Here is a 17,019-nt window from a genome sequence, read left to right as displayed (position 1 = left end):
CGTATCATTTCCGAGTGTCTCGAGTTTTGAAACACAACAGCTTCTCTCCTCCAGAATGGTGAAACACTAATAGCTCGTTAATATTTCCACGAGTGTTGCTTGTGCTTAATTTAATTATCCAACTTCCCGCCAAAAGTCCCACGTCAATTCGGGCATAAAATACCGACGTGGAAAATTTGTGGAAAAACTCAAAATTTATCACATGACTGAATATTGTTATGGTCAATGAAATTTCACCCGTCATAAATTTTAAGGAGTAGGTATAACGGCACTGAAACTAAGGGTGACGAGAGAGTGGATACTGAACGAAAGAGTGGTGTCGTAATTTTTAATTTTTCCGGAGTTGGGACGAACTCGATTTGATTTCAAAGGGTTACGAATTGTCAGAAATTTAAAAAAGTACAAATCACGCACCACAAATCAATATCTCGAACAAAATTTCAATTATTATTTTATGTCTTATGTAATAAAAAAATACTTTCATTTGTTTTCATTTATTTTTTCTTATTATTGTCTTACATATTAAGTACTTTTGATTGGATCCTCTTGGTATAGGAATGATAAACAAAAACACAATTTAACCCGTCACACCAAAATTTTATTTATAGCACTAGCAGCCAGCTATCCTTAGAAAATCTTAGTTCTTTTAGACTGTTGAAATTTATTTATTTCAGTGTACTTTCTAATAAAAAAGGGTAAGGAGTAAAAAGCCAAAAAATGATTATTTTGCGAAACAAATTAGTTATGCCAATTGTGATAAAGAGTTTTTCGGACTTCTAAAACCAACAGCTGAATGGATTAGTAGTAAATCTTTGAAACTAATTCCCATCTGATAATTATAAAATAAAACCGTAATGAGTTTAAAATTCTTTAATCCACTTCCATTCCAAGTTATGCAAAACTCAATAATTCCATTCAAATCTTATCAAGATTTTCGCTTCATAATGTAAAAAAAAAACGCATTTGTTTGAATAAAATCCACTCCTAATCAAGGAAATAATAACACACTTCTTCGAAACGAATGTGTTATTAAATCGATTGCGATTTTAAATTACATGTGTGTTAAAAAGCGTTGCTTTCGCCTCGAGTAATTAGAGTTCTTATCATCTCGTCGTACTTTGTGAATTTATTCCATTCGAATTCCTTTGAGATGTTTTCGAATTTGGTCTGGTAAACTCTCGTGGGTTGAAATGACGTGTAGACCATTCAGGTGACAGTTATTTAAGCCAGTGATAGATATTCATGTCTGGAAGTAGCCCACAATCGATCTGAAAACTCCCAGAAAGTTGGGGTGTTTTCCATTAAATTTGATTTTCTAATTCTTGGGTTTTAAAAGGGTACACATATATCATAAAATTAAGACAAGACTTGACAACGGGGCTTTCTGCGATAATTTCGCTCGATATTTATATGCGTGAGCAAAAATCGCTGAACGTCCGGAATACATATACATTTTTTTCGCGAAAAAGGATATAAGACGTATAAAGTTATTCCTCGCGGAGAAAGCGAATATTTCAGGCATAAAATTGTGAGTCTTCCCGTGTTTTGCGTTCGGGAATCTGGAGGGATAACCTTAGCAATGTGTATCAGAACGTCGGCATTGAATACAGATAAGTAATTCCGGTACAAAACACAAAATAAAATGCCCACGGCCGAATTTAGAAGACGCCCCGAGAAAACGTTATCTAGAAGTTAAATTAGATGGAAGTAAGACCGAAACTACGCAAACAGACGCCGCCAAATTGAGAATTAATGTCTTGCGTAGAGAGGACTTTATGACATTCTTGCAACTCGCAATGACTTGAGGCACGTTTTGCCGTTGAAAGTTTTAATAGCGCTTTTTCACCCGACAAAACCTGAAAGGACCGTTTTTTTCGCCTGTTTACAACAGGGATTGCACAAGAAGCTAAATTTACTTGATTTGTTGGACAAAAATTTATAGAAAATTCAAAAAAGCACAAAATTGAATTTTATCGACAGAACCGAGCCATTTCTTGGGCCATGGTCCATTTATATCACAATAAAAAACCCATTTTAATAATTTATGATGTATACCGAGTCCTAAAATTTAACGTTTCGTTTATTGAACACAACAGTGTCTTCCAAAAACACGTCAGACATTCAACTAGGAATAAACTTGCAATAAAGCGATGTAATAACAATAACGTAAAGTTGTTGGTTCAAAGAAACGCTGAAATTGTACAGTTGTGGCCATTTAGTGATGATGGCGGTCATTTATTTTATTATACTGTAATTTTATATGACATATCGTAACGACGGCTACTCTTTTATAAATTAAAATAGAAAAAGCACCGAGATGAGATTAATAACTCACCTCGTTGGTGTTCCATCGGTGTCTTTGCGTGGGGAAATGGTCGGCCCTAGGAAGACTCTCCAGATTTTCAGGCAGTTTGATAGGTTCGCCGTCTGAAAAAACCATTAATTAAGTAAAGCTATTACGTCAGTGAAGAGGATAATGCTGCTTGGCCAGAAGGACTTGACACGAGAATCGGTATTAAGATCTGTTTACTTTCAGGATAACACAGAGAGCGAACCGAGTTCAAGTCCGCTAATATTTGATTTGAAATTATACGCTTTCAGTGAAGAGAGGCTGATATCAGTGGCAAGCTGAAAGGTGATCGGTCGCTTGTATTAGTCTTTGTTGTATAAAAGAAGGTTTTTCAACGCAGAGAGTGCTTCAGTAGATTATGTCGAACACTAATGCATCAACCGACAATTACTAAATCCTCGACTAAAACCGGCTTGAAATGCTATCAATATCCAATAAAACTACACACTGGGTGTTTTTTCGATCGATCTAAACCAAGATGACAACAATTACGTCGAAATTCGCTCGAGTAGATTTGTGTTTGACGAGATAGTCCCAAGAGAATTTCGACAAATACCATAGTCTGATTAATTTCAACACAAACGAGTCCCCACATTAATCTATTAAAACTATTTATATGGCAAAGTAAGCATCGAGATACAGGCTACAGAAATTGCAACATCAAAGCAAAAACGTAAATCGAGTTGTTATAAAAGTTATAACACTATTGTAGAAGAAATAGATTGTGTTTTGATTCATTAAGAGCTCCTGGTTGATAAATACTTATTTAAGTACGGATTTTTACTTTAATTTTTTTAATAAACACTGCCGAAAAGCTTTATTTTAAACTTTTTTAACGATTTCTGAATGCATTGCTTAAACAATTCTTCTTTTTTTATCTCATACGAATTTATGGTTTTTACTTATGTTTTAATTATGTTAATTCACCTCATAATGCGATTCTATCGACACCTAGATTGTTAATGAGCTAAGTGAACAGCGGCCATGTTGTGATGGTTGATTGCTGAGGGACTTGAAGCCCACCCCAGGTCGACTGGATTAGGGGTAATGAGAGGCATTCAATTACCATAGCAAGTGCCTCCACACTCTTCGATGAAAACGTTTCAACTCCCTCGATACCAACCACCTTCTCATTTCATTGGTATTTCAAATATGTTAAAAATTGTAAATGCAATTATACGTCGGGCAGTAAATAAGTCCGTTTTCTGTTTTTGACAGCAAAAAGCGTCATTAAATCTTGCAGAATACGATGTCTCAGATAAGTCTGGGTCGTCCCGTTTGGTATTTACAGTGATCCTTATAATAAAGTATACAAAAACTCCCAGCCGGCCATAAATCAGAAGGTCGGCAAGGACTCGCCGATAAATAAGGACATCCGTCGGTCGTTCGAGTTGTGAGTAGAGGCAGAAGTCGGCCCATCTGGGAGCAGCATCAGCACATTCGGCGCGCGGACCGTAAAATCAACCCTCCACCACGCTGACGTCGAAAGACACGTTCAACAATCAAGAGGACCGCCCCGGAAAATCGATCACAAATTCTTTAAAAAATCTGCACGAGAGACACACAAATAAACGACTTCCGGACCTTCCACTATAATCACCATAAACGTAAATGTTTAAGCAACAATTCAAATGCATTGCTTAGACCTTTTGTTTAAGCGAAAAGCAGACCCTCTCTTCTTTTTGTATCTATTAAGCGAAGTCGTAACGCTAGGACGCTTGTAGTTATGGCGTTTCCTTAACGCTTGTTGAATTCGAAAATCACACACCCAATACTCTATCCATTCGCTACAAGGACGAAATTACTGAATTATACAGAGCAACCCGGCAAAACCTAAAACGACTGCAAGTTTTTCTTCGGTTTTGGAAAGTTTTCAACACAAATTTTTATCCGATTGAATGAATTCCCATTGTTGGCTATTAAATCATTAATCAAAGATGTCCCAAACTTTACATAAAATAGAGACAGAAGAGATTTCAGGCCAACTGTTTCTGTTCATTAATAATAAGGGTATTGACCGGAAAGATGTAAAAACCTGTCAACTTGTGCAACTCCTGCGGCATTTCTGGCAGCTACAAGTGGGAAATAAAAGTTCCTCCAGCCTTTTTATTCGATAATGGCGCAAATCCATGAACAGTGACGAGTGCTTTGCGATAATATTCGAATGTAAAAGTCAGCGTAGCGATCTCGGGTGAAAATAGCCAGGAATCCCTCGAGAGATGCAGGCCAGCAGGAATCGTTTCGATTGTCCGTTGCACTTTAGAAGTTTCTCAAAATAGTTCAGTGCTATTTTAAATCCTTGCAACAAACACCGAATAATTTTTCTACAATCGTCGAACACTATATGCATAATAGATGCGCACGTAGAAAAGTTAAAAATTGACAACGCGAATCGCAAAATAAGCAAACTAACGGTCGTATGCATTTAAAGATGGATTTATTTGGAGAGTCGAGTCGCGTCTTTCTTCATATATATACTCATTTCCGTGGAGTGCGTCGCCTCGTGTGACACCAGCTGCTCGCCTCAAACTCCTCTATAATTCAACTCTCAAGTCTCCACATCCATCTGCTGTCCGCCGCGATACCACTGCTGCTTTTAAATTAATACACCGGATCACTAGGCGACATCATCGCCTTCGAACGTCTCGTGAGCTTTCATTTTTATTACACTAAAATAAAAAAAAACGTATTTGACCGATATACAAAATACTAAAAAAACTATGATTTACTATACAAACCCCACCACACGTAAAAAATAAATGAGAAGTTCAAACCTGTGCTAGTTACTTAATGAGTTAAATCTTTACTCAATTTATTAACCGGCTATTCAAAATCTCGATAATAAACGCATTCGCTATGCTCGCCATCGATTTTTTCACCAGCTCGCAGTTGTGTACGATTCGGTTATGCATTATGAGCGAGTCCCTTTCATGTTTCTCTTGTTGGAATTTATGGTCGCTTGTAGAAATCTTATATTCTCTCGGTAAGAAGCCAGAGAGTGAGATGTTGCTAGAGACGCTGAAATTTGTATAACCGCAGAGTAATGGAAGTGAGAGAGCAATGAAGCATATTTTGGCCATAAAATTGATTAAAGCCGTGAAAATGACGCAATTGAAGCTCGCCAGCACGTCAACAGATGTGTCTGGAAAACGATTTCGGCGAGACAATATCGTATATATGATTTACATTATGAAAGCGATACGTTTGAGAAAACAAGAGAGATAATTAAATTATAACTGAGTAAATAAACCGGATTGTAAATGGATAAATTATCGAAACAATTAGTTGCGATAGTTGGAAGGGCGCTATTCGATTATACGAGTACGTTTCCACCCTTCGGCAAACATCTTCGTTCTCTCCGACTACTTACTTGGTTCGAGTTACTCCAGGAAGTTGCAATAATACAATTATTCTTGTAATTTCACACGAGGACTAGGAAATGTGCTTCCAGCTAGTGCACAGTTCTCGTCTAGATTGATTGTTTGTTTAAGTAGCGCAATTTACCCAAGAAATAAATGAGTTATTTATCTGATGGGGAATTACGTTTTATTAATGTCAATGAAAATCTTCAACGAAATTTTTACATGTGAATGGATATTCCCGATTAATTATTTTGAGTAAAGCCGCGTTGCTTAAGCTGCTTTTAAGTTAATTTCGTTAGTCAGTATTTATCATCGGCAATGTTATGATCTTCCCCGAGCGAAAATAATCCTTTTAAAATATCCGATAAAGTTAATTAGGACTGCTCTTAAATAATTTACACAAGATAATCTCTTTACAGCGTGCCAACTTTGTAACAATTTAACTAGTTTCTCCTATAAATAGGCCCATTGGGCTTTAGAAGTTTAATTGTATCAAGTAATAAATATCCATTAAATTAGAGCAAAGCCGCCAATTAATTTTCCAACAAGATGTGTCGACACTGTTACAGTGAAATTTTTCGAGTATTTATACAAAACAAAACAATAGAGATCAAAGCTACAAAGGATAAACAAAAGGAATACTTGCTCTTATTTTAGATATCGAAACAGAGGAAGTGGGGCAGTCAAGAACGATGATTTATTGCGATGTTTTTTCGCATTTTTTAAAAGCTCGATTCGTTTCTCACCTCGTGACGACCGAAATTATCTTGTTTTCACACAACAAAACGTTATTTAAACTTAATTAACTCGACATTGAAAAAAAATACTCTTTAATGTAAAATTGAACACAGTCCAATGCTCAGATAATCTATTCTATACTAACAAGTAGGTGTGTTTTGAAATTCAAAATAGTTGTTTATTTTTATCGATCTTCCAGTACGCGTGCTATTTCTATTTTCGAAGTCTAGGTCAGTGTTTCAAACACGTTTTGAATAATGCTCGATGATATTAACAAAATCCATTTTAATTTCCGATAGTCTAGTGAAAAAACTTTGTTTTTAATTAATTTAAAATCGCTGGTTTCAAAGGCTTATCTTTTAGTTCAAAGTATAATCGTATATTTTCCACAATGATGATGCTTTTCGCATTGTTTACTCGCTTCGGTGCAGAGAAATTTATGTTTGCATAAATAGTTCTTAAGGTATTTTCCTTGCTGAAATGCGAATAAACTAAACTTACATTTTATATTGAAACTATCGCAAACAATGGCCATAACCATTGCAGTTTACAGAAATTTCAATTTTCAGTGACGACAAATGTTAACAAGAAAGTGATATAAAATGTTCTTAAAATTTTAACCTGGCGCCTCCACCAAATTTTAACATATGCATGTAAATTTATTAAAATAGTGAAAAAATAAACATCACATTACTTTTGCTAAGCTTGCATGTCACTGAAACCTCACTTGACATAATAAGATCAAAACAGTTGCGTGTCCCTGTGAAAAAATGTACACGTGTAAGTAGAAAAATGAAACTGTAAATAACAATTAATTTAATTAAGTAGTTACTACCGTAAAACATTACACCGTAAATGACTTATTTACTTAACTCTGAAGAATTTTATCCTACATCGAATTCATAAAAATCGCCTTTTTTCATGCGACACGAATATGTTGTATAGTGTCAATGGATGTGTTTGCTTTTGTTTTTGGATAAATTATGAAAAATAAATAAATTACTGTCTCCAGATCTCGCGGTAAAAGTGGCCGTCGTTAAAAGAGGCGCTCGTGCGGATTTATTGTGCGGTTTAAGTCGTCGTTTCCGGTTGTAAAGTGCTGTGAAAATCGGTCAGTTATCACCAGTAAATATTTTATGTATGAGAAATCGTCTCTGAAAGCGCTGTAACAGATCGTAAATTGAAACGTTCTGGCAAGTTTTCGGCATCGCAATATCACCGCCGAACACAATCAGCACGTAAAACAGTAAGTTCGTCATGCGTGAGCCATTTATTGCGGCGTATATTGATAAAGGAGTCTTGTGGTCCACGTACAAGTGTGCGTTATGAGCCATCTTGGCCTGCGGTTGGCCGATTCAAGTCGGTGATTTGTTAGCGGGGCCGCCTGCTCCAAACGATTGAAAGAAAACACACTTATTTTTCTTCTCTTATTTATTATTGTGCTTCAGTGGACGACCACAGATTCCAAAATCAATGTTTATCTTCGGATTTTCTTTGATGCGCTTATGGTGGCTGGTGTGTGTATGTTCTCTTCTGTTCTTTTTGTTTGTGCTTTGATTCATTTGCTCGGAATTTATGAGGCATTATTATGTTCGACGGGCCAGACGAAATATTTACTAGTTGGGACGTCGCTATTGTACCTAACTACAGAACGTCAAAAGCGTGGAAATCACATAAAAACTAGATTCGCCCCATATGCCGCCCGAGAACAAAAAAACAGACTTGCTTTATGTACAAACAGACTGGACTCGTAATTTCTTTAGGCGGATTAAAGCTATAAAAACATTTTTGATGAGATACGCGAATTTGACACACAAATTATACAACAAAACAAACTGTTTAAAACATTCTTTCATATTTATGTTAAAGTAACTGACTTAAGTTATTTGAATTGTGTAAGAAAGAAGTTCTGTTTTTTAACATCGTTTTAAGATCAAACCTTATCCCTAGAAACTTTTTTATTTAAATTTTTCTCTCAAAAAAATAATTTTTTTCAGTTCTTAAATAACGCTTAAATACGAGTCTATTGTCACAATTTTTACTGTATTTATGAAAGAAGACAACTAAAAGTGTCTAAACAGTATTTAATACATTTTTTAAAGCCTTGCTTGATTAACACGCCATCTTAAAGTCGTTTTATACCTTTTCCTTTCAAAATAGTTAAACTATCTCTTAAGATATACAACCATTTCTTCAAAAATTTTACTTCGCTAATTTTTTTAATCTTTTCCTCAGAAATTCTAAATCATTTGTTTTAAACTTTAAGTTTTCTCTTAAATTTTTAATTTGTAAATCTTAACTCAAGACCTTTTAAAAAATGTTAAGAAATTAAAAAAAAAAATCAAATTCAATCGTGTGAGAATTCTGTTCACAAAAATTTTGGCATTTTAAAAGACTAAATCTGTAGTACAATCTTACATTTATGAGTAAAAACTCATGATTTTAAATTGAAATACAGAATTTCGATGGATGACACTTCATTTAAGTTCTCCGGTTAATATTTCTGTGACCAATTAAAAAAAGACAATAATTCTTAACAGATGTAACTTTAGATTCTAAAAACGAACAGAAAATTCATCTGCATTTGAAAAATGAATTTTAGCATATGTTGTTACCTTTACGTTACATTTTAGTATCTTCTAAAATTATCTATTGCTTTCGCATGTTTATCTTTATCAGGGTATTTTGTAAATAAACCAAAAAAAAAAAAGAAATTGCCAAGTAAAATAAGATACCAGGAACATGAGAAAAATGTTAAAAAAAATCTATCCATAAAATCTTCGAAGAGTTTTAATTTTGAACTTTGACCCTATTTATTTCTTTTGTAAAAACAATTTTACATGTTCATTTGTTAGGAAACAAAGAAACTATCCTGAATTGTAACTATGTTTAACGTTATTTGCAGCATTTAATGACAACGTTTTTGTACCTTTATTAAATAATTATAAAAAAACATATACAAGATCATCAGTATCATTAAATAGACAAAAAAATGTCAAATGTCAAAAAAAAATCAAAATTTTTTGACAAATAGAATTTTTTAAACATTTTTTTAATGTTCCTGGTATCTTATCTTACTTGAAATTTTTCTCTGACAAACCCTGTATAGTACGTAGCCGAGTTCGCATAAAAAATATGTATGTGAATAATTGCTTCTAAAATAATTTGTAAACTAGAATAAATATACAATAAAAGGCATGATTTTAAAGAATTCTAAGTTTAAAAAATAAAATTTTAAATTGCTTGTAAATAACGTGACGTTTTTACACATCCATAGTTTTCTAATTGAAGTCAAATTTAAAGTTAAACTAGTTTGTAAACTACAATACATTGTTAGAATCTACGATGAAATGTTAAGAACTAAAAAGATGAAGAGGTCTATTTATAAAACACTCGGAATTAGAACAGCAAAAATCTGGAAGAAGTTTAGTTGTGATACACCAACTCGATGTTTCGTAGACATATTATTATCTTCAAGTCTTGTCATGCATGATAAATTGGTTGGGATAAAGATAATATGATAAATTGGATAGGTAGAGTATTAAACACAGTTTATGTCAGAAAATAATTTTGGTAATAAATAACATACATACATAACCGAAGCAATTGATAAATCAATAAAAAGCTGGCTTCACATTTGAAATATTAATTTTTTCTTCCATATAATGAAATCGTTTAAAGTCATTGAAGCATATAAAATTTTCAATCACGACATCAACGATAAAATAGAATTGATTCCCTCATTACGTTTCACAGGTAGATTTAGAATTTCAAATTAGGGTGCCGCAATTTGTCAGTGTCATCTCTGTTAAGATATTCCAAGCAACAAGTCTCTTTCAAATTGTAAGGTTGGCAATAAGCCGGCTTCAGTTACATTTTTGCAAATTAATTACAATTCTATTGAACAAAGTTCGCATTTGTAGAGATAAACCTTGTTAGATCAAAATCAAGAGTTGTTCTGGTTTGTTATAATTCATTACAAAGGCAAAAATTATTCAATTCACTCTTTGGCTCCAAATTTAAGTTATTTACAAATTCATTCCTACAAAATCAGGGAAAATCATTTAAAACTCATTAAGATTTTCTTCGCGTGACGTTGATCTAAAACACTGTTTTTTTATTAAGTAATTAAAAGTGTTATTCCCAAACACATATGTAATTCCGGTGTTATCAGATCCCGGAACCGCCTGTATAAATTGAATTTATTAATTTCCCCTACAAATCGCAGCTTTAACAAGAGAGAAAAAGCTTCGGTTTTGTTGAGCTTTTTTCCGACTTGTTTCACTTACATGTATTTACATATAAATGCGTATTGTTACCTTTCTATGACGGTCTGCTTGATCGATAACTATATACAAAGCTCAGATTCAGTCAGATTTCAATTTTCTCTCTACATCGATAACATTAAGAGGACAGCTTTCGTTCGAATGACTAATTTTCCCATTTCGCGCTTTGCCCGGAAACATTCCGGGTTTGGACGAATCAGTACATAGTGAGAATATCAGTGTGTCAGTGTGCAAATACCGACACGATACGTTTTTAGTAATGTCATAAATTCCAAGTAGCGTGGCACATTTTATGCAAATTTTCTCATATGAATTCAAATATGCGTTCGTGACTTACGCACGGTGTTCCATTCGAACGTAGATTTTAGATTTGATTTCGTTTTAGGCTGATTCGCGCCCCAAAGGGGACCCTCTCTCTCTTTTATTTTAATTTATTCCGACCCCTACTAAATTGTCTTTTTCGCTTACGATAAAAAGAATCGAGGTTAAGTGCCGAGGCCTCTCGTATCGTTTGTCGTTTACTCCGGATTTTGATTTTGATCCGTTATCGTTGTGGGGAAAATTGTTGTTGGTGTTATTACCGGATTAATCCGGGACTGCGTGCGTCGCGAAACCATTTATTGGACGATGATAAATCTACATATGCATAATGCAACCGATAAACTTTACTAGAACCTCGTCGACTAAACTTTAAAACAACTAAAATTTAATTGTACAAAAAATTATTTCTGTTAGAAAACGTAATTTGTAATAAATCAATTCTTTTCTAAAAAATCAATAATAAAAATTAGCAGTCGGATACTAGATAAATCGTATGGTTAATTTTGATCATAACTTTTAAGTGGGATAACTTGAATCGCCCTATACTTCGTGGCCTAATTTTTTTTTCCAAAGCCATAAAGTTGGCGTGTAAAGAAGCCACATCTAGGTAATCTCTCACTGTGGCCGTCCCGTATATTTTATATATCCGGGCCCGGAATCCCTCCGGCATTTGTCAATACAGTTTATGGCGATTCTTCCAATGTGGGATCAAGTGGTAAGCATTAATTTATGTTGGCACTCTGATCGACTTAATCCCACTGACGGAAACATACGATAGACGTTATGATGAAATTTTATGAATTCGACCAGAATTCGGATTGGAGATAATCATGTTGCGGAAATAAAAAATTCGTAAAACTCAATGTTATTTAACTAAGAGTCGTAATCGATCCGAGTTCATCCTTTTCGTTTCTTCTACAAGCAATAAATAGTCGACAACAAAGATACTGTCACAAAATGTAATCAATCTTCGGCGGGTATCAGAAATAAAATAAAAATGAAATAAGAAACATAACTTTGGGGATTCTTTTAAAGCTCGATGCTTTTCTGACTAAGATTATTGACAAGGCTTTCAAATTAGCATTGTGCAGATACGAGCAAATAGAAATCAGTACTCTGTACCGTTTAACTAATTTAATTAACCTCTCGATGGCTTTCTATAAAGCAAAAAGAAGACTGAAAATGTAAATTCTAAGTAAATTTTTTTGAAGAAGTAAGAAAAACTCTTCTTTCGACTAACTGAATCGCTCTGTATTAAATATTCGACTTTATTGAGGCTTCATAAAACTATTTATTTCTAAATATTATGTTTAAGTGGTTGCAATATAACATCACAACTAATGTATAAAAACTTAATTCCACATTAAATCTGTTGCTGATTTCCTGAAAGTTATTATCATGAATTGACTTTTGCAACTGTTTTTTTCCACTTGTTGACTAATTTTTGCACATAGCAGGTTTCTCAGACTCAACGATGATATTTAAAAACATCAATCCAATTAACCTATACACGTGTTGCAATAAATAGACCAATTCCAAGCAAATCCATTGGTGGGCAATATTTCCCAATAAATCGCGTTTAGTGCATGTATTTTAACAAGAGTTTTAAAAAGTTGGTTACTATTAGCGGCAACAGGTATTTCATTGGCTTTAATGATTTACACTTTTGTATTACAACGATTTTAATTTACCGAGTTGTGTCCATCGTATAAATGCCATTTAAACCGAAATCTAGTATATTTTCGGGTAATTTTACACGAAGAGGATTTAGCGTTTTGGCAACAGCGACGGTAGTTGTTCGAAATTGCTAATATTTGTACATAAAACGAATATGTGTGCCGATAGTCAAACGAGATAAAACAAATTTAAGCATCATTACATCGATTCCACTTCCAGTAATTACACGTTCTGTTATTATTCGGTCGCTCAAATTGCGTCCAAAAAGCACGATTTTTTCCCGACGATCGTATTTCATTCGTTTTCGAGGATATTGTCTGAGAATAACTTTGTATATAAGAAGCAAGCTGACTTGATCTGTATGCAAAGTACATGATTGAATAAAATTCGTTGGAAATAAGGCGAGAGACGCTCAATGTGCATCCAATTTATTCCATAGCGCACCAAGCATTAACCCCCTTAACGACACTTATTTCCTGTTTCTGTTTTCTTTCGGTAAGCCCTTTTCTATTGCCTCATAACAGTGTTTTGCATCTGCTACAAATTACCCGAAACCAGCGCCGAAAATTGAATTACGACGAGTCCTTCAAGGATAAGTCGATGTTTTTTTTACAACTTGAGCGGTTTGTATTCATATGTTGTTTTTGTGTGAGGATTTTACTACATACCGTGACGATTCTGTCATTTTTATAGTTGATTTTTCCGTTGGTGTTTATATCGCCACGAATTTATGTTTATAAAGAGCCAATAAAAACGGTTTACGAGTACTTGCAACACTGAATCGAAAATTTCTAATAAAACATACTGAGCGATATTAGTAATGCAAACTTGCAGCGTTCCATTGCCACTCAGTATATGTATTAGGGATTTAGAAAAAAAACTCGGGATAATATGTCATCGCAAACACGACGTACCCGAAACCCTAGGTTAAGTATTAAGCCCATCAAACTCTCCGAGACTGTTTTTTACGATTCCCGACATTTCCACCATCTTCAGATTTAAGTGGGGTCGAGTTCGAGCCACCCTCGGGCTCAATCCACCCTTGATAAAGAACAGAAATGTGCGAAAAAATCCCTATTAATAGACGAAATACACAGATCGAATTTGAGAATTAGTTTCCGGAAAATTGATCGTGATATATTGAAACATTTCCTGATAATTTTAAATCAATCAAGTATTAAGTTGTTCGAGGGAAATAATTTAAATATCATGCGAGATTCGATGTTGAAATTCTAGATAAGGATCGACGAACTGAATTTGAATGTTCACAAAATATAAAGGAAACGATTGGTAAAATCGTAAAATGAGTAAAGAGTTAGGGAAATTTGAAGAGTTGAACGAAATTATTGTAATTTTCTAAATTTTGTATGCATTTCTTTCATTAAGCTGCAATGAATAAACGCGAAACCCAAACCTCCCAATTTGGAACACGCTCATTAACGTGAGACATAATTCACCTTGACGTGCCTACTTATTGTAACACTTTTTCCTTCGTTTCGTAAAGAGTTAATTTAAGTTAATGACAGATCCTTGTCGACTGTCTATTTTTAAAAAAAGCCCGACTAATTAACAAAGTTTTATTACGATTAGTGTTGCATTTAATAAATGGCCGTGTTAAAAAGCCGTTTCGTATTTCTGAATACCTTTCAAATATCTGTCGTGTTCTGGACATATTTCATTGCGAACACGTTTCTAATTTTAGGAACGGTGGTTCCGTGTCAGGCCGTGAAACTGTGGTTGACACCAAACAATCAAAAATGCCGATGAAAATTTAATTAGAAACGACAATAATTAGGCGACAAAAAAATATATAAATTGTGAACAATAAGTTTTTTTCAAACAGATTTTTATTGATGTTGAAATACGTTTCCGACGGTTCGAAATGATCCATCAAAAATTGATACAATCGCAATAAATCATTGAATAAATGTCGTAATCCGAGTTTAATTTCTATCGTATTTTTGTATTGTACAATCAGACCTACGTGTGTATGACTAGTTACCAGCAATAAAGTCAATCAACTTCGATTCTCGATAAGTCAATGAACCTCATATGAAAAAATAATTTTGCTCTGAATTATAGATATTACAAAAATTTAATCTCATATCGTGCAGTTCTCACGCACTGGAATTAGGGATAATTAGGCACGAATTAAGCAGCCCCGACCAAACCCAATTAATTATGTGTCACGTAAACATCGCAAAATTGAGCCAAAACTGAATTTTTAAGAAACAGGTGAACACTTTAAACAATTTAATTGGCATATCCCACGCCAAAAATTAATGTTTGAAACGCTTTTGCTAATAAATTTTTGCACAAGTCGCACGTGTTTCACTTCTCATTCATCATATGCAGCACATCATTTCCAAATATGATCGTATTCTGTTAACTTGATGATTGATGATAGGTCCTATTTGTTCGGGCCCATTTGTCATCACGATCATTTACACTTGTTTTATAAAGTCTGCGTTATCATATCTATAGAACGAGTTATGTTAATCTCCGGAAAAACAATACGGTTTCAATCCAGTATTTTTAATTTCGTGCAACGCATGCATAATAATTTGTAATTTAACGCAGTTGATGAAATTTAAATTATTTTTCGAATGAACTGCCGTTAACGGGATATGAAATTAAACGGTCGCTTTAATTGAACTGCAATCATCATTGCTGAAAATTAACAGGCCTTTGGGTCGGTTAAAAGAGAAAAATAATTAAAAAAAAAGACAAAACAGTTGCAGTGAAATATTAAATAATCCGAGTTTGTCGCGACTCTTTAGAGTCATCTTAAAGAATTTATAAACAGTGTAAAAAACCGTCGAGTAGTTTTTCGTCATACATTTCGTTTTAAAGTACCTTAAAGTCGTTGCTTATGCAAAACTGTCGTTTGCTCGGTAAAGTTTCAGTTTCGAAAGTTTTACTAAAAAGCACTAATAAGTTAAACCAACTGAACTCGTTGCAACGTTAACTCGTACACTTACAAACAGGTAATTAAAAATGCAAAAAGTATGTTAAATATTACATCTAATTAAAAGGCAGAATGCTGAAGTCAGTTTACAGTGTGAAACGGGAGAGCGCAAATATCTTCAAAAACACTCGAGGGACTCTATAAATTTCTACATAAAAGAAAGATGAAGGCGAGATAATAACTCACGTCTAACTTGGGGGAAAATAACTAAATATAATTTAAAAATAAAACAAAGTATGCGCCATACATAAAAGATTACGTACGGAGAATCACATTTTATTCCGAAACATTTTTTTAATACGAAACGTTACAGATATTAATTTACCTACAATGTCGATAAATAATTTAATGTGCTCAAATAAACAACAAATATTGTCCGCCTGACCAAACAAAATCAATTTGATAAATAAATGGCAGACTACAACAAGAGAACGCAAATACAAACAATGTTACACAAAATTATTTGTTTATTTAAATCCGAAGCGAATGTCCCTCACATCTAACACATGTCGTAATTGAACCGGAATTTTTTAAAACAAAACGGTAAAACAACATCACCACAATCCCAATTGTGTTTCAATAAAAATGCAAAAAATCAGACACCTATAATAATAGTTCACTAAATACAAAATCTGTAATTAAAAAATAATAAATATAAAGGATGCGCCAGAACTCGCGAAGAATTTCAAGTAAGATAAGATACCAGGAACATGGAAAAAATGTTCTATCTGTCTAAAAATTTTGACATTTGACATTTTTTTTATATTTATTTAATGATACTGATGATCTTGTATATGTTTTTTTACAATTAATTAGTAAAGGTACAAAAATTTTGCTAATAAAAGCCACAAATAACATTAAACAGAGTTACAATTTAGGATACAGCTTCTTTGTTTCTTCTTTTAATAGCTTGAAGCAAAAGAACTTGAAAAATTATTACCTCGCCTCGCCTCTGGGGCGCGAGTCCTGGCGCACCCTGTATACTAAGCGTCATCGTTTATGTTTGAGCGAATTTAAAGCCCTACCTGAACTGTACTTAAAGTCAAACCAATCGACAAATCATATATCATTTCTAATGTTGCTCAGTGTGTAGTAGTTCATTCATAAATCTAATAAAATTTAATATAATCACAAAATTATTTCTGTACCATATACATCATGTTGCAGTAAAATTTAGCTGTTTTATCTTTGATTCGGTTTTTATCCAAGTCATGATATAATCCGCATTTCAATATTCGAGTTATCCATTTGACATAACATTTGATGAATTAGCTTCTGTGGCTTCAACTCGATGAAGATTTTAACAAACATAAATAA

At 33.7% G+C, this 17,019-nt stretch overlaps 1 protein-coding gene across 10 annotated transcripts in view; it reads right to left on the bottom strand.

Annotated features, from left to right (window-relative positions):
* LOC123016086 (calmodulin-binding transcription activator 2) overlaps positions 1-17,019 on the bottom strand; it is a 120,252-nt gene that overhangs the window by 38,691 nt on the left and 64,542 nt on the right. For all 10 annotated transcript variants that reach the window (XM_044416309.1, XM_044416305.1, XM_044416311.1 and 7 more), the window contains one exon: positions 2,336-2,427. In XM_044416309.1, the coding sequence (XP_044272244.1) occupies positions 2,336-2,427 (92 nt within the window). The remainder of the gene's footprint in view (positions 1-2,335; positions 2,428-17,019) is intronic.

Source organism: Tribolium madens, unplaced genomic scaffold (genome assembly GCF_015345945.1).
Source record: "Tribolium madens isolate multiple individuals breed KSU strain unplaced genomic scaffold, Tmad_KSU_1.1 Scaffold_19;HRSCAF=116;Tcas5.2_LG9, whole genome shotgun sequence".
Taxonomy (NCBI): Eukaryota; Metazoa; Arthropoda; class Insecta; order Coleoptera; family Tenebrionidae; genus Tribolium; species Tribolium madens.
Note: the sequence above shows the minus strand (reverse complement) of the source record. Positions and strands in the feature narration are given on the sequence as shown.